Source organism: Cicer arietinum, chromosome 3 (genome assembly GCF_000331145.2).
Source record: "Cicer arietinum cultivar CDC Frontier isolate Library 1 chromosome 3, Cicar.CDCFrontier_v2.0, whole genome shotgun sequence".
NCBI classification, from domain to species: Eukaryota; Viridiplantae; Streptophyta; class Magnoliopsida; order Fabales; family Fabaceae; genus Cicer; species Cicer arietinum.
The window spans coordinates 71,046,319-71,063,807 of NC_021162.2; the positions used below are offsets into that span (position 1 = coordinate 71,046,319).

General features: G+C 32.1%; 3 protein-coding genes and 1 non-coding gene across 5 annotated transcripts; 3 read left to right on the top strand and 1 right to left on the bottom strand.

Moving 5' to 3' along the window:
• Positions 1–1,944: 1,944 nt before the first annotated feature.
• Positions 1,945–7,790, bottom strand: LOC101504242 (uncharacterized). The gene is made up of 13 exons (XM_004494014.4): positions 7,150–7,790; positions 6,976–7,051; positions 6,791–6,880; positions 6,666–6,710; positions 6,432–6,512; positions 5,942–6,038; positions 5,714–5,772; positions 5,434–5,544; positions 5,175–5,314; positions 5,039–5,078; positions 4,377–4,439; positions 4,108–4,298; positions 1,945–2,718 (listed from the first exon to the last, which is right to left on the bottom strand). The coding sequence occupies exons 1-13, from the start codon at positions 7,656–7,658 to the stop codon at positions 2,238–2,240; spliced, it is 1,983 nt and encodes a 660-aa protein (XP_004494071.1). The 5' UTR covers positions 7,659–7,790; the 3' UTR covers positions 1,945–2,237.
• Positions 7,791–9,616: 1,826 nt separating this feature from the next.
• On the top strand, positions 9,617–11,394 carry LOC101507173 (dual specificity phosphatase Cdc25). The gene is made up of 2 exons (XM_004494843.3): positions 9,617–9,917; positions 10,882–11,394. Exons 1-2 carry the CDS (start codon positions 9,693–9,695, stop codon positions 11,056–11,058), a joined length of 402 nt encoding a protein of 133 aa, XP_004494900.2. The 5' UTR covers positions 9,617–9,692; the 3' UTR covers positions 11,059–11,394.
• Positions 11,395–12,722: 1,328 nt separating this feature from the next.
• Positions 12,723–12,796, top strand: TRNAI-AAU (transfer RNA isoleucine (anticodon AAU)). Its single transcript has one exon. It is a non-coding gene; the product is annotated as a tRNA-Ile (tRNA).
• Positions 12,767–16,257, top strand: LOC101505001 (uncharacterized). 2 transcript variants are annotated; one of them, XM_004494017.4, is made up of 4 exons: positions 12,767–12,918; positions 12,996–13,073; positions 13,796–13,891; positions 15,977–16,257. In XM_004494017.4, the coding sequence occupies exons 1-4, from the start codon at positions 12,916–12,918 to the stop codon at positions 16,049–16,051; spliced, it is 252 nt and encodes an 83-aa protein (XP_004494074.1). In that variant the 5' UTR covers positions 12,767–12,915; the 3' UTR covers positions 16,052–16,257. The 2 variants fall into 2 exon arrangements, with proteins under 2 accessions (XP_004494074.1, XP_004494075.1); XM_004494018.4 differs by having other exon boundaries at positions 15,980–16,257.
• The last annotated feature ends 1,232 nt before the right edge of the window (positions 16,258–17,489 follow it).

Sequence of the window (17,489 nt, forward strand, 5' to 3'; positions counted from 1 at the left end):
TAATATGTTGTAGGTACAAGTCACTCTATCCAACGAAATTTGTTATATTTTATATGTTATCTTGCGGTATCAAAATTATTAATATTGTTTTCTATTATATTCATACCCATTACTATTTATTCTTTTTTTTTTCAATTTTTTTAATTTATTTTTTCCCTGCCATTACTGAAAGGTAATATTGTAAAATAAGTCATGTTTTTTTCTCACACAAAATTAATGGTATATTTTGGGACGAAGAGAATAAATAAAAAAAACACACCAAATGGGGTGATTAGAATGTTACATGCGTAAATCAATTAAAGTTTGTAAATTTTAAAAACTGTGAACCAAATTCACAAATCAATTTCACAAATTACAAAATAAATTGTGGAGTATTGATACACATGTGAGATCGGGAAATAACTATTGCTACCGCAGAGACACACAAACACGGGAGTAGTAGCATCCGATTGAAGAGGACGACGATTCACACCTGCAAGGATTCTTTTTCGTATATGGTAGATTCTTATATACGTAAATGGGAGATTCTTTTTCACCTTCTACGTACAATTCAACAATACATATTAAAAAAACACAGTTTCTTTGCCCTCTAATGTGTACTTTGAGACGAAAAATGTAGTTTGTTAGAAACATTGGAGGTTAAAAGAAACTCTCTTTGCCCATTTCCATGCCAATGTAAAGTTGGATGCAACAACTTTGGTGAAGGGCTGCTCAAAACCCAGTCGCTCAATCTCAATCATGATGGTGGCAACTCAATTCAAAGAGTCGCACTCAGAAGGACATGTTTGTGAAAGGGTGAAGTAGAAGTACCAACTAGTAGAGATAAGTGATGGTAATTGAAACAATGGTGGGCTAAGCTAAATGGACAACCTGACCTTTTGCAGATTGCAAATCAAAATACCATTAGTTTTGGAAGTATTTTTCTCGCGACCGACGTGCACTTCAGGACTATAGGTGTCTTAAAAATTACAGTTTTTCCCTCCAAAAATATACTTCCTGAAAAAACTTTGTTTTGTTTTGTCTGGAAGTATACTACATAGGAGTGATTTTTAAGTTGGATGCAACAACTTTGGTGAAGGGCTGCTCAAAACCCAGTCGCTCAATCTCAATCATGATGGTGGCAACTCAATTCAAAGAGTCGCACTCAGAAGGACATGTTTGTGAAAGGGTGAAGTAGAAGTACCAACTAGTAGAGATAAGTGATGGTAATTGAAACAATGGTGGGCTAAGCTAAATGGACAACCTGACCTTTTGCAGATTGCAAATCAAAATACCATTAGTTTTGGAAGTATTTTTCTCGCGACCGACATGCACTTCAGGACTATAGGTGTCTTAAAAATTACAGTTTTTCCCTCCAAAAATATACTTCCTGAAAAAACTTTGTTTTGTTTTGTCTGGAAGTATACTACATAGGAGTGATTTTTTAAAATCACGAGGAGTGGCAAAAAAAACTGTGTTTTAGCACTATCCGGAAGGCAAACAAAATGTTTCTTTTCCCTCTCAAGAGCTTCATATTCCAGGTTGTTGCCCCAGTGGTGCTACTTTACACAATTACACTGTTAAAGTTGTGCTGGGAGAAAGGATTTCCTCAGGTTGAAATAAACATAAGGTCATTTTATAATCCCAAACATCCAATCCTTAATCTTTATTTTTAAAAACGCTCCCTATGTTTTTCTTTCCAACATGAGGTTGTGCAGCAAGTTTGGACGCCTAAAATGCAAAATACACAGAAAATACTTAAATGCATTTTTTATGTACTATTCGAACAATTCTTAACATAAAACATAATTTTTTGTGGTTATAACAAATTTTAAAAAAAGATTATAATTGATTAATTTAAAAACTACACATAAAATACATAAAGAAATGTACCTAAATTTTTGTCCAATACATAAATCAATTAAATCAATTAGAATTGTCAATTTTGAAAAATGTGAACCAAAGTCTCAAATCGATCTTCTTTGATTTCCGGTCAATACATACTTTGTCATTAATGTTAGAATATCCATTACCGTCAGAAAATACAAATTCCAATATCAATTTTACAGTCTAGTTTATAAAATAAAGCAACAGTTACAAAAGAAATGCCCTTTCAAAATAATTAGAGAAAAATGAACAATTCATTCACAGGCTCGAGGCAAAGTAATAAATATCTGAACTACTTTACGGACAGCTATAATTCTAAGATAAAAAAAAACAACAAAAAACTTAATGAACCCAGTACAGAATTACCTTACTCAAGAGAGATTGGTGCGGAAAAGTTGCAATGAGTTCTCACTTAAACAACCAAGTATTCCATGGCTAGGTGAGTACCTAATATCACGGGCCTGAGCTGGCATTTTGAATTGCTGAATAACTCTAAAAGATGGCAATTCTTGCAAGACCAAGTCACCTGTAACTTCATCTCCCGATGCAAACAATCTATTCTGATTGTCTATGTCTATAATTACACATTTTGGTAGTCGAATTTTACTAACATTGGCATACGAGGAACCCATCTTTTCGAAATTATGACTGCCTGTTCTCTTTAACAATACATGACATCCCTGTACTCCTTGTCCAACAGCATGATAAGGAGTGGGCGACGGTTGAGAAAGAGGCGCATCCATCAATGTGTTGAACTTTGGACGGTATGAAACAACAATGTCATCACTGCTCGGGCAATAGGCAAGAGATATACAAACTCCTTGATTATCAGTCTCAGGAACCATAAATGGCCTACATATTTTCAGAGGAAAAAAAAATGAAGCATTAGGAGAGCTAAATATATAGCATCACTTTTTTCCCCCAATAATTACTTCCAAATTCAAAACTGACTTTACAAAACAAAATTAAAATTGAAAAAAAATGCAAAAGTCATAAGGATGGCGGTGGTTGAGAGTGTGGGATAAAGGAGTTGGGACTTGGGAGTCATACGAGGGAATGGTTTAAATCCCACTCTCCTATAATATGATATCACATATCAGACTTAGTTACAATTAAGTAATATGTGAATTTCAAAAATGCAAAAGAAACCATCTAAAAACTTGGAGAATATAATGGATGAATCAAAATAATCCATTAACAATCTACTAAAAGTTCTTAAAAAAATTACAATTCAATCCATCCATTAAAAATAAAAACCATCCAATCCATCCATTAAAAATAAAAACCATCCAATCCATCTTTTATCACATTTTAATAGATGGATGTCCATCAAATCCACTTAATAATTTTTTTAATAAATTATATACCTAAAATAATAATAATAATGGTTATTATTTATTGTAGCAAAAAAAAAAAATTAACAGTTTTTCTTATTTCTAAAATTAATTAATTTATTATTTTTAAATATTAATAAAACTGTTTTAAAAATATTTAAAAATACTGAAAATTACTCTTTTTAAATATTTTTTAAAAGATACTTAAAAAACATTTTATGTATTATTTTTATAAAACTGTTTATTATTATTTTAAATATCAAAATAGTTTATAAATTAATAATTAAATAATAGGGGTGGCGGCCGTAGACAGCGATCCTGCAGCCACCACAGCGCCCAGCGGGGGCGGTTTTTTAATAAGAGAATATCTTTTTTTTTAATAAAATTCTGTTTTATAATAAAAGCAAAACATTATTTATATTCTGTTTTTTAAATATAATAAATATATTAGTAATAAAAATAATATTTAAATATTCTGATTTTTCTAAAAATAGTTTGTAAAATAATAAATTTTAAATCAGTTTTTGAAAAAACAATAAATAAAACTATTTTTAGAATTATTTAGTTTTATAATTAAAACAACAATTTTTAGAATAGTTTTATAATAAAAAATATATCTTTGAATTAAATATATAATATTTTTTTAAATGTAATGCATTGGATTTTATTAAATAAACTATGGGAGTCATCGGATTTTGAAAAAAATTTGGATGGATTGGATCCAATCCATTAAAATTCATATTATGCAATGGATGAATTTATAGTTGGATGGATTGGATGATGGATAATTGGATCAACTTGCGACCCCTAGTGTCAGGCAACCAGTTGAAAAAATTATTTATAAGTCATTGATAATATAAACAAAAGCAAGCTTAAAGCTAATATCCATAAAATTTAAATGGCCTACCGTTCTTCAGAATCAATGTCCCACTGACAAGGGCCAATGGCAGATGCGGATAGGATGGTTCTGGCACCAGAAGGAAGACTTGATGTTTCTGCAAGAGAATACACACTATGAACAGGGTTGCAAGTCAACCCAGCTAAAGATTTTAAGGGTCCTGCAGTTTGTCTCATGTCAAACACCAGGACAGAACCATTCTGCAGGAAAGTTATATGAAGATCAGCACTTAAAGTTCCTAGATACAATAAATAAATGCCAAAAAAGAAAGTGCTGACCTGCAGCCCAGCATAGATGTAATGTGTACTGTTAATATCCCATGCACAGGACCAAGCAGAAACCTGGAATATGATTATAGTAAAGTTATAAACTCAACATAGGGCATATAATCTGATTGGTGAAGATTGCAAGGTTTAGGCAATAACGTCAGTACAACAGGAGAAAAAATGTATGGAAATTTACTATCATATAAGTAGGTGGGAGCATCTTCTGTCATTTTTTAGGCTGTTGAGGAACCAAAGAGTATTAGGTCCTCTGGTGGTGCAACTTTTGCTGTTATTTGGAGCTTTGTGATTGGAGAATAAAACTAGAATTCTCAGGATAGCTACTTACACAAGTTACAGCAGCATCCTTTATGGAATAAGGTGGTTTTTCTTACTTCCTTTCCTATGCTCATTTAATGGGTACGTCAACATATAGTGGCTAGCTCTAATTTTCCAAAAGGCCATCTTCTCGGCTGTTCACTTTGGTTTTCTTTTAAATAATTCAAGGAGGACACACTTATACTCGAAATTTACTTTCATTTTGATTCTTTATTAATTATAAAAATAGAATACTATATGTAAATTGCAATATCATCTTAAAAAATCACAGTGTAGAAATTGTGAACTAGTACCATCAGTTTTAATTCCACAAACAGAATAATTGATCAAACATCTACCTGTAGATCATAATTGAGAACAGGGGTGCCACTTTCGAAGCTGTAACATGAAATACACAAACATGAATGAAATACACTGATGACCAAAATTTTACATTATAATGACCAAACGAATCACTACTTAATGCAACTATACCTGAGAACTGATAATTTTTTCCCTAACGAAGCATAAAGGGCCTGTCTACTATCAAAAGGAGAAATATGCAGGTCTCTAATACCATTTGCAGATGAAGGCAGTACAATATCTTGCATCTCAAATGGAGATATCAAGCTCATCTACAAAGCCAGGTTTCCATAAAGGTCAAAGTAAAATCAGTCAATGAATAATGAGATTTAAAAGCCAAGTATCCATAAAGCTCATCTACACATGAATTATTCGACTTCAAGAATCTTACTTTAGTGAGCAAGTGCACATCACCCATTGCTCTTGGCTTTTGTGCGACTAATAAAATTTCATTAGAAGTGTCCATATCAAATACACGAGCACCTTCCAGATGAAATGCTTTCTAAAAAAGGAGAAACAACTTAGTAGATGAAACTCATATTACCAAAAATCATACTATACCATATAATGATATGCTTAACGAAATATTTTTGTAATATTCTAGGTATTTGGAAAAAATCGGCACTTATATGGGTGGAGAACATAGAGAAAGAGAAAAAAAAAGGGCTAACCTGAAATTCAAAATTGCAAAAAGATCCTTTTCCATGGGACCTCGGGTTACAGCTGCGCTCTGCAAGAAGCAAGGAGTAAAAAAGAGAATGTCCTCAATGAAATTGAATTCAACATTTCTTGGTGAAAAAAAACGGCTTTTGTGGTTATTGAGATGGCAAGGGGGAAGCAAATCACAACAGGCCTTATGAGGTGACGATATGTCATTTGAATTTTTAGACAATTATTACCAGGTTCATATCTCCATTGAGAGTTCCCATTGGCATCCATTAATCCAGATTGTCTGCTCTGCATATCTAGTACCAGCTGCTCCAGATAAGTCTGTCTCTACAAAAACAAACTTACAAACTAAAATTATTTAAAACCACAGATCCATAATGATCCAAACACAAAGGCTTATACAAATTGCACCAAATCATTGTATAAACTCATGCAGCACAGAATCATTATCACGGTAGCAGAGTAACAAAGTAACTAGAAAAATTGGAGATATTAAAATGATTGCATTGTCTAAACTACTCTAATGGGTGAGGAGTGGCGCAAAGATGTGGGGTAAACATGATATTGTTCAGCCAGATATTCCATATATAGAATACAAAGTTACAAACTTGTACCAGAAGTGGTTCTAATACAGAAAAGGGTTCTAATTTTGAAAAACCACAGATTCTTTGCAATCTACACGGCACATATCCATCCATCATCATAATGAAAAAAGTATACCTGTTTAAGGTTCTTAACATCAAGATGCAATGCAGATTCTCTCTTCTTCCATCCCGCTTCTTTCATCCGCCAATCACCATCCTAATAACATAATTGACAAATTCTTTTAACAAAGACTAATGAAAACATGTCCTCCTATATTCTAGGATAATCCAAGTCAACAAAATGCAATAGCATAAAACACCAGACAACAGAAAAGTCTTCGTGAATATGAAGACATGATCAGCACCTTACCTTACTTTCAAGAGTAGCACATTTGATCTCAAGTGACCGAATTCTCTGCAAACAGAAAAGAAAGAATCAGACAGACAATATTCTTGAAAATTGACACTTTCTTTTGTTCTTAACACTGAGACAACCTTCTGAGATTCTTCATCAACAGCAACTATTCGAGAAGCATAAAGTTTCCTCACATCCTTCATCGAACATTTCCTATTACATTGAGGACACTGGAACACACAAAATATGAATGTTAAAGGTCTTCTTCCTTCTTCTTTTGTAGGTATATGAAAATCACAAAGATAATTACATTCAAATTTCATACCTTCCCCGAATTTTTTCGCTGTTGAAGCCACTTTTTAATGCAAGACATGCCATAAATGTGTCCACAAGGAAGACAACTAACAAAAAATAAATAAATCAACCACAATTTGTAACGTGTATATCAAATAATTTAAATTCAAAATGAAAATGTAGAATTAGGGTTTAGCATTTGCACCAGACGTGATGATCACCCTTATCGGTCCAAGCGTCCATACAAATAGGGCAAATGAGACCGTCAATGTCGGCGAGATTACATTCATTCTCTTGACTACCGTCTGCGCTTCCATTTGGTAACGAAGAAGACGAAGCCTCTCCCGCTTCAGTTCTGCGTCGTTTGTTTGTTTCGTTTTCAACCGAACTTTGACGTTCATCGTCGAGAATAACGATTGCTTCATCAGATGTAGAATTACGAGGAGCTTCGTTAGAAACCCTAGGGGACTGAACATCGGGAACGTACTCCTCATCATCGTCATCTTCTTCGTCGTCTTGTTCGTCGTCGGTGTGACCTTCTAACAAATATGCGGTGAATCGAGGATCGGCTCCGGCAGCCATGAGAGATTCAGTAGTGGGAATATCAGCCTCGTTGAAGTAACGCCAATCGAAGGGAATGTCGTAGTGGTTGAAGTTAGGCCAAAAGGAGGGAAGATTGTTGTGGTTGAAGTTGCGCCAATGGAAGGGGTCCATTTAGTGTGGTGAGTCAGTAGAAGAAAACATGTAGCCCAAACTGAGACGTTTAAATGTAGATAGGGAGGGGGAACCAACAGACGCGCGGAAACAACCCTCTACTTTCATACACGTTCATTTATTTATTAACACTTAAATGCATCATACTCTTGTCTTTGGATTTTTATTTTGCTACTCTCGAGTAAATTTTCCTTTTTTAGTTAAAATTGAGTTTTTCCGACGTGATTTATATTTTATTTTTTTATCTACCACAAAAATATATATAACTTTTTTCTTGTTCAAAAATAAGTTAAACCTTTAAATATTAGTGTAATTCTTAATAATTACTTATTACTATTACTTTATTAAAAATAAACATCTAAACTCCATAAAATAAAAAATTGGACTTTGCTTTAAAATAAAATAAATAATAGGATATAAAAAAAAACATACTTTTGCGCGCAAAAAAAAAAAAGAAAAAAGAAAGACACTGGCGTGGTGAGATTTGATGTTACTGTCTAGCCTATCTTTATTTGTCAAATTTCTAATACAAATGCTTTTTTGACAGGATAAAATGGGAACATATCTTGGCATCGGAGAACGAGAAACGTAAAAGTAAGGTGGTCATACTTTTGGGTCAACGTCATTTAGGAGTACAATTGGGTTTGTCCAATGGAGTTTTAAGCGATTTCAAACAAACATGAAGTCAAACATTCTCCATTGGAAACGTATGTCCGTTCTTCTAACGGTGAAACACAACACCCTCTAATTAATTGAGATAAGTTTTATTAAAAATCAGAAGTAATAATAAAAAGTTTTATTATTAATTCTACTCTAGAGTCATTACAAACAGAAATTTTACCATCAAATAATATAAATTTCACAAAAATAGTGAATTATCATAAATCAATGTTACACCAAAATATCATTATAAAATATAAATAGAACAATTACAAGAAAAAAAATATTTATTAATAATTAATTAAGATCATTATTGATTAATTAAGATATGTTATGTGTGGTTTTTTAGCATATTCAAAATATTTAAAATAAACTCTATGTATTGTCATCATTCTCTTGTAGCCGCTTTTGAATAATTTTTTTTTATAATATTTAAAACAATTTAATATAAGAACAAAATGCAATATTCAATAGATAGATTTTAAGTTATTTTATTCTCCTTCATTATCCTCTAAATCTTTTAAAAATAGAGAAAAAAAACAAAATGAACTTTATGAATAATTTTACTTCACTTTGTCTATATTCAACTAAGCACACCATAAATTGATTTAGGGACATACTACAACTACTATATACATTTTAGAGGCCACACCATGAAGTTTTGATGATGTTTAAAATAGACTTTACATAAAAAGATTAAGTTGTGTTAACAAATTTAAGTTAACGGACCAATTTGATTGTCTTTTAGAATTATAAATCAAACTATTTTAAAATAAGTTAAATAGTCAAAGATGTATTTAGTCAATGATTTTTTTTTTATAAATATTTGTAATCACAAAAGTCTATTTGAAAGTGTCTTATACACAATCAAAGATGAATTAGATAATTTAATTTTTTTTTTTTATATAGAAAGACTAAATTGCAAGTAGTTGATCCAGTTATTTAATGTTTTTGATTATTGAAACTGAAACTCGTATGAAATAATGACATTTAATTTGTTATAGATTACTTCAATTTTAAATTCAAATAAAAAATAAATAAATAAAATTTTAATAGACCGATTGATTTTGTCAAATTCTAAATTTACGGACTTTGTAATTTTAAAAAATAATGTGAAAATGAAAACAATAAAAAAAAAGTTTTATTTTTGTAATTAAAGGAATAAAATGAAATGAAAAATACCAGAAAAAAATAGAATATAAAAATAATTTAAATGACTAAAAATACAATATAGTCTTTTTTGCATGAAAAATTGAAAATGATTTGGAACCGGGCGGTACATCCGGTTCGGGTTGCAAATCCCAAAATAAAAGTGAGGCAGAGAGAGAGTCATGGAGTCGGAAAGAGAAAGAAGAAAGAAGAAAGAAGAAAGAGATGGCAGGTCGCAGTATCTCATACATTACAGGGTCGCAGCTTCTCTCTCTCAGACGCCAACCAACCATCGCCATAGTCGATGTCAGAGACGACGAGAGGACTCACGATGGACACATATCCGGTTCTCTTCATTACGCAAGCGATGGTTTCACCGATAACATCTCTAAGCTTATTCACGAAGTTAAAGGCAAAGACACCCTCGTCTTTCACTGCGCTCTAAGTCAGGTCAACTCCACACCACACCCCCTCTTTTATTTCTGCTATCTTATTCCACTTCATATCAATCCAAATCACTTAGATCCATATGTTTATTACCACTAGTTTCGTTATGGATCCCACAATTTCATTTATTTCTTGTATTTATATGTCTGTTCAATTCTTCATTAATTAATTTTTATATAACGCTCAAATGAATGAATTCCATAATTAAAGTCTGAAATTTGCTGTTAGCACCGCGTGTAGCTCCAACAATTGAAGATTGGGACACGTGGACACTTAATTATAATTATTTGAAAAAAATGCAAGTGACTGAATGTTAAACCATCAATCATTCATGAGGAGGGGTAGTGGAATATACCTATCTGTTGTCATAAGACATTGTTTTATTTTACCAAGCATTCCACCACTTCTCCAAACACAAATGACAGCTATACAAATTTATGTTCTGAGCAACTCCTTTTTCAAAGGATGATGTTCCTTAATTTGGTGTTTTCCTTGGTAGTTTAGTAAGAAGAGGGAGTACACTGTAAAGCCACTGGCTTTGGAGGAACAGACTGCAATGGTTTCAGTAGGATGAGAACTTCTTTCTTAAGAAAGAGAAAAATAAATTATTCAAATTTGTTGATATTGTTTTTTTAACCATATTTCACTGTCTTAGGCAAAGTGCCACATTAAATATTCTCTTGCTGTATCTGATTCATGTTCTTAGGATGCTCTTCTTGTTATAAAATTTCAAAATTTTCATGATTGACTGATCAGATTCTTATATGCACTTCCATGCTCTAATTGCTAGCGATTTTTTATAGTTGTTATCTTCAAAAAAATCAACCTGACATACCTGATCAGAAACAAGTTTTTATTGATTAGAAAAGCTTTTTTTGCAGTGAGAACACGAGTATCTTTGTATTCCCTTTTTGTACTATATCAGAATGTCACTCTCTAAACTGAAAGTTGTATGAACTATTCATAGGTTCGAGGCCCAAGTTGTGCTAGGAAGCTTGTCAATTATCTTGAAAACAGCAAGGAAGATGTTGGGATAAAGAACATTATGGTCTTAGAACGTGGCTTCAATGGTTGGGAAGCTTCTGGTAGACCCGTTTGCCGCTGCAAGAACGTTCCTTGTAAGGAGAGTGAGTGTGCTTCTTAATCAAAGAAATATTTGTGGTTGGGATGCAATCATGGAAGCTTATTGTCTTTCATGTGCTGTGTGTTTGCACAAATTTGTATACAAAAGCAAATGTATGACCAATATAATTTACATCATTATATAAATCATAGGTAAGCTGAATACCTAGTTTATGTTTTGTCCATCACTTTATGTTGTAAGAAATCCTTGAATGGAGATTGTCATGAATAACCAAGGTACTCACTTGAATACATTCTGAATTTGTAATTTGATGAATATGGTTGAATATAGGAACTTGGAGTAGAAACATGTCTGTAACATGCTTTGTTAAATGCAAATGGATATGTTCAGCAGTTATATGGATGAGTTTGAAGGTTGATTACTCTACGCATATATTTTTTAAATGTTTTTGATGGATGCATATAGCTTGTTTGGTTGCATTTCCATGAAAGTAGAACAAGCGTTTTTCAAAGCACTTTTTTTCTTTGTTATCGAAGCAACATGCTGCCTGTAAGCTTTAGTCAAAATCTCATTTGACCCTCTCAAAAAACTAAATCAAGCATCCTAAACTTGATCTCCATGGTCCGTATTGTCTGCTATTATGGATGTGCTTTTGAAATGTTAGTTGTGTGTCTCATCCTCATAGTTCATTTGCAAGGTTTGGCCTTTTACTAACAAAATAATAACAATTAACATTTGTTACTATAAAAACTAATAGCAATAACATTTCTTATAAGTTGAAATTAGCTCATGGCCTATTACATATCAATTTAATAGATGCTCTTGTTAAACTTCTTCAAGGATATCTATAAGCTTATCATGACTTTTCAATTGTAAATAAAAAGTGATCAATTTTTTTAATGGTGAAGCTCCCATATGTTAGAATCTAATTTGAATTTGGACATTTGTCCCATTTATGGTGACTCAATATATTAATAGATATTTTTCGCTCAGACAAAACTAATTTTATCAGGGAGCATATGTGGTTGATTATGGTTAAAATAATTTTTAGTAAGACTTTATTTATCTCTTAGTTAAATTTTGAATTACTATGATCTATGTTTTTTAAAAGATTTCTAAAAGATGAAAATTAAAATAAGTCAAGTTTTTGTTGTTGTTGAAGACATCTAAAATTTGATCTAGTTGTCCTTGATGGATGTTATGCCTGTGTTAGGAAAAAACTAAAAACTAAAATGATTTTTGCACAAAATATGAAAGTTTAAGAGATGATTTGTTTTATATTTTTGAAAAAAATATGTTAATGTATGTTTTAATTGAATTCAATGTCATGCTATGCAAAAGAAACTAACTAAATATATTTTTTTAACGAAATTGAATATATTCTATTAATAACCATCAAATACAAGAAATCATAAAATTTTAAAGTGTTTTTCTTATGTATATATATATATATATATTAGGTTAGAGTTAAATCAATAAGAAGTTTGATCCAAAAATACAATGGTCTCATTTGTAGGATATTGAATTCATAGCTTGCATCAAATATAATGTCTATAATTAATGAGTACTTTACAATGCTGCTTTTATTCCTCCTCAACTCCAATCAAATAATTAAAGGGTTAACTATTGATTTAATCATATAAATAATTTTAAAACGTTGGTTTAATAATTTAAATAAGTTTAAAAAGAAAATAGAGGCCCATTAGCTCAGTTGGTTTATGTGTGGCCCATTAGCTCAGTTGGTTAGAGTGTCGTGCTAATAACGCGAAGGTCGCAGGTTCGAGACCTGCATGGGCCAAATTTTATTGTTTTTTTATTTCTATTCTTTTTAAGAATATTTTAACTCATCTTCCATTCTTCTTGACTCTTTGCATCAACACCAAGAGTCTCCGACCACAATCCATAATTCATTCCAAAATGGTAAGCGCCTATTTAATCTCTTTATACTCCAATTTTCGAACGCTCGATTGATTCATTTTGTTGATTACGTGATTTAGGTTTGCTTGTTTTGCTTATTGCCCCTTTTCCTCGTTCCGATCGTCAACATATTGCCTATCCTCTTCTATTATGTCAAGGTAAGTGATGCGTCTATTCCATTATTTCTCGTTTTATATCTCGTTCTTTCACTTGATTTTTTGAATACATGACCAAATCTCAATTCTGATTAACCCTATTATCTTGTGTATTTGGATTAGCTTACTTTGAATTGATAACATAACTTTTGGAAAAATAAATCAGCAGTTGAGATGACAATTTATTATGTTTCTCAGAAATAAATTAGTGTTGTCAATTGTGGTTCAATTTGACAACTTTGTATTAAATAGTGTATTGCAGAACAACTGTTTGTTTGAATTCCGCTACACTATAGAGCCACTATTTGAGAACACTGAAATAAATCATAACCAAACTACAATTCTTTTTATCCTATTTACTAAACCTATTTTAATTCAAACGACTCGGAGTTTTGCAGTCATATTACTATTCACGAAGATGAAATTGATTTTTCTGCAGATGGATATAGGCTACAGCATTTTTAATTGCAAGCCCCTGTTCTTTTCATGAGCTCAATGATTTTAAAGCTTAGTGCAATTTTTTTTTGGGGGAGGGGCTATAATTTCATGTAGTGATTTTGTTGCACAAACCCAAAGGAAGTGATTTATATTTTTCCCTACTAATTTTTTCTGAGGAAAATCGTATATGAGAAATTTGAATCATTCTTGTGTCTCTCTTGATAGTTGTTAAAGGCACATATGTTATCTTATTTTCCGGTAGTTTTTGAACTTCATAAAATTTTCAGGGAAAAGTATATGGGCTTTTCGGCTGGGAATACAAGAAACCAGAGAGGGTCCCTCCAGCATGTCCTTACAAGCCTGCAGCCAAAAGGGACAGTGAAGTAAGTGAATGCCTAATATATTATTTAGTTCTAAACTTATAATGAAATGAATGACTATGAAGCATATTTAATGTATAGCTAGTTTCATTTCAATTTGTGAACTTTTGTTTCAATTAAATAACTGGGGCTTGATCCTCTATTCTAATTTCTAATTGTTAAAAACTAAAAAGTCATTCGATTCTTTTCATAGCTACAGTAGGAAATGATTGCCATGAATATATTGAGATCAATCTTAGACTTACAACAAAACTCAAAGTTAACAATGTGACACCTTCTCTGTTTGTTCGCTCCCAAGTCTTGACCACTTACATGGCTTTCTCTATTATTGCCATGCCTACCTTGATTCAGAAACAGTGAAAATACTTGAGGTGAAATGGTGAATACTGCTAAAGAAGTCTGGATGAAGGTGATCTGACCAGCCATTGAGTAAACAACATCCTTCTAACTATCGAAGCACCGAGTGGTCATAAATCTCATGGATTAGAAAAACCCAAAATGAAGCAGCTCAAGAATTCTCAACAAAAGGAATGTGTAAGTGAGAAGCCGGTAGAAAACACGACAGCAATCCATAACCATCATCCATATCTAGATTCAAACCAGCTTAGCCACTCTTAGCCCAAGCTAATCTTCGAGTCATTCAACCAACAATGACCTCGTAGAATGTATATATTGGAAGACATGGTTTTCAAACTCTTGAATCAACTCATACGAATTTATGACTCTAGGTGTAGGTATCAAAATTGAGTTAACTAACTTATTAAAAGTTTTTTTGCCAACTTGGGTAGACTCTTAATAGTTATAGACTACTCAAAATCCCGAGTTTGAGGACGATTGAGCAAGTCTACTATATAATTGTTATTTAGCCTTGAATGACAGTGTTATGGTCGTTTTTAGAAAACCCAAAATGTAACAGTTGAGTAATAAGGTGCTAGTGCAGAAAATATTAACTTGCAGCTGTAGCAACTACTCCACAAATGCATCTAATATAACATACATCCCAACATGAACCCATCTCCAGAGGAGGTGAATGATGTTGCAACAAATCTTACCCCTGTAGCTCCCAAGTTAAAAGGAAATCACGAATTAGAGAACATGAACAAACTCATTGTTGCAAGGTAGCAATGAACCAAAACAAGCCAATAAAGTGAACGAACCCTACTCCAATGAGCTGAAACATAGGCTCTATCAAGCTGAATCCAACTCCAACAAAGAGAACCCTATCTCACCATCCTTCACTCTTAAGTAATTTGGAGCCTTTTGATTTGTCAGTTTTTCCATTTTTGAACTTTTATGCTCTTCTTATATGTTGAGTTGCCACCTATCGTGTGATTCGTGAATACGTCCATTAATTTTAAATTGTTATACTGTGTTTGTGCATTTTGCTCCGGTCTGGTCCATATATTATGTTTGAATAATTTTATGATTTGTTATGCATGTGTATGTAATATGAATTGTCGACTTTCTTATCAATGATTGAAATGTCTAACTTTTTCCTCTTATGTGGATTACTTGCATAATGAAGTCTCTCCCCTTATGTTAGTCTGGCTTGTTTGCATAATTATAATGTTATGATTTCTTTTCTGCTTAGACAGTTTCGGAAACCCAGTAAAAACGGTATTCTGGGTCTATTGTTCTAATTAAAGGAGCACTTTGCCTGGAAGAGCATCCTAGATTTATTATCAAGGTTATGAAATACTCTAGGTTTACTGTTCTACATAAACCGATTCGTTCAATCACAAGTTTACTCAAGACATTATTCTATTTTACCTGATAGGATGATCATATGCCATTATTGGAGGGTGGTCGCATATAAAAAGTTGTTAAGAGTCTTTATCAGAGGGGAATAATATGATCCATGCCAAATTGTTAAAAGATAGACATAAGTATTAGGTTTAATTGACAAGCTCATGTTAGTTATATACATACACATCCCTGTATCAACAATTAGTTGGAGTGATCCTCGGTGATTGGTTTTATTTTGGGTTTATTGCATCGTGAATGTGATGTACAATGCTTACATTGATGCATGTGCATCATTGCCGGCTTAGAAACACATATTGATGGTTTAATGTTTGAAACTGCTAGCAGGTCGAAGTAGAAGCTGTACGGGCTCCAGTAGAACCTGTTAAAGCTGGAGATGTAGATGTTAAGCAGGACTAACATGGAGTAGCCATAAAGGTTAAGAATAGGTAAAAAGCATGATCCCGTTAAATGGTTTATGTATATAGCTTTTATTACCTCTTTGTTATTATTATAAAAATATAATGCATGGGCTGAGATAGTTTGTAAGTTGGCAACTTAACATAAAGATAATAGTCCAAAGTTTTCTGGCTAGAAAATAAAAGATTATTCTATTCTCGTATAAAGTCAATTATAAGTATAAAGTATGTGTTGATCATGAAGGTAGGCTGTAAGCCCCCGGAGCCAAAGAGCTTCTGGCATATTACGTATAGATATCGTGATAAACTGACACAAGATGAATGTGTGATGCCACAAGGATTTAGAAACCCTACATTTATATAATATCAATACGATCTGTGAAACACAATCCCGCGGATTCATGCAAACAAACGGGTATTTTACTATAGTTTATATGAATAAACAATATTAACTCAGTTTTTTTGTTTGTTTAAATGTTTATTTTGTACTTTAGCATGCCTTAAGCAGAATCAGAATCTTCTTAGATCTTATTTGAGATTTAGGAGTAGAAAGAAAAGGAGAGAAAGGTTTTTATTTGGTGCTTGGATCGTCACATACAGTATATAGTGTTTGTTTGTAAAATGACAAATAATTTTAGAGAAAAAAAAAGTGATAAATAAGACATTTAACATGAAATAGAGGGAGTAAACTCGTTAATTAAACATGAAAATGTCATTTTCTTGAAACCCAATAATGTTTAAGAAAACTTGTAATAAGTATGAGAGCGTTGAATCCCTTCCTGCGTTTGGTTCTACTGCAAATATGAAAATAAAATTAATTTTTCTGGAAAATGATATGAAGAAAGGCCCGTTAGGCCTACTTAACCCATTTATTAAAGCTGTGGGTAAAGTAAAAGTGACCTTTATAACATCTACATCACTTCAGGATGTATTCAATATTATGTATATAATTGTATATCTTGTACTATGCATACTAGATCCACCTGTCCATGACTTTTTCTATATTTAATTTATTATTTAGATAATCTCCACCATACCACCGCCTCATGAATTATATATTGGATGTTGTTATTGAATTTGAAAATGAAATGAAATAAAATATATATGTCTGTGTGAATATATATACATAAATTTGACTAATTGATTATATGCAATATCTTTTTTACCCACAATTGGACTTATACTCTCAAATGTAAAAGAAATTCAATTTTATTTGCTTTGATTTTTATTCAATTAAAAGTAATAAAAGATTCCTCACCAAAATTTTCAATAATTAAATTATTTCTCCAAAAAATTTGGTACATAAATTAATACTACCGAAGATTATAAATATAATTTTCGATAGTATAATTAGTGTATCATAAATTTCAAGGTGTGTGGTATAAATGATATACTGGAAATTTCAAGGTGGTAGTATGAATTATTTATTGGAAATTTCC

What these genes read in the sequence shown, in the direction of transcription:
- LOC101504242 (XM_004494014.4), bottom strand. Translation starts at nt 7,658, where the DNA reads ATGGACCCCTTCCATTGGCGCAACTTCAACCACAACAATCTTCCCTCC. An exon ending in GTGCTACTCTTGAAAGTAAG is followed by an intron (nt 6,513 to 6,665) that starts GTAAGGTGCTGA and finishes TTATGTTATTAG; the next exon opens with GATGGTGATTGGCGGATGAA. An exon ending in TTTGCAATTTTGAATTTCAG is followed by an intron (nt 5,545 to 5,713) that starts GTTAGCCCTTTT and finishes CTCCTTTTTTAG; the next exon opens with AAAGCATTTCATCTGGAAGG.
- LOC101507173 (XM_004494843.3), top strand. Translation starts at nt 9,693, where the DNA reads ATGGCAGGTCGCAGTATCTCATACATTACAGGGTCGCAGCTTCTCTCT. An exon ending in TTCACTGCGCTCTAAGTCAG is followed by an intron (nt 9,918 to 10,881) that starts GTCAACTCCACA and finishes AACTATTCATAG; the next exon opens with GTTCGAGGCCCAAGTTGTGC.
- LOC101505001 (XM_004494017.4), top strand. An exon ending in TCCTCTTCTATTATGTCAAG is followed by an intron (nt 13,074 to 13,795) that starts GTAAGTGATGCG and finishes TAAAATTTTCAG; the next exon opens with GGAAAAGTATATGGGCTTTT. An exon ending in CAGCCAAAAGGGACAGTGAA is followed by an intron (nt 13,892 to 15,976) that starts GTAAGTGAATGC and finishes TGAAACTGCTAG; the next exon opens with CAGGTCGAAGTAGAAGCTGT.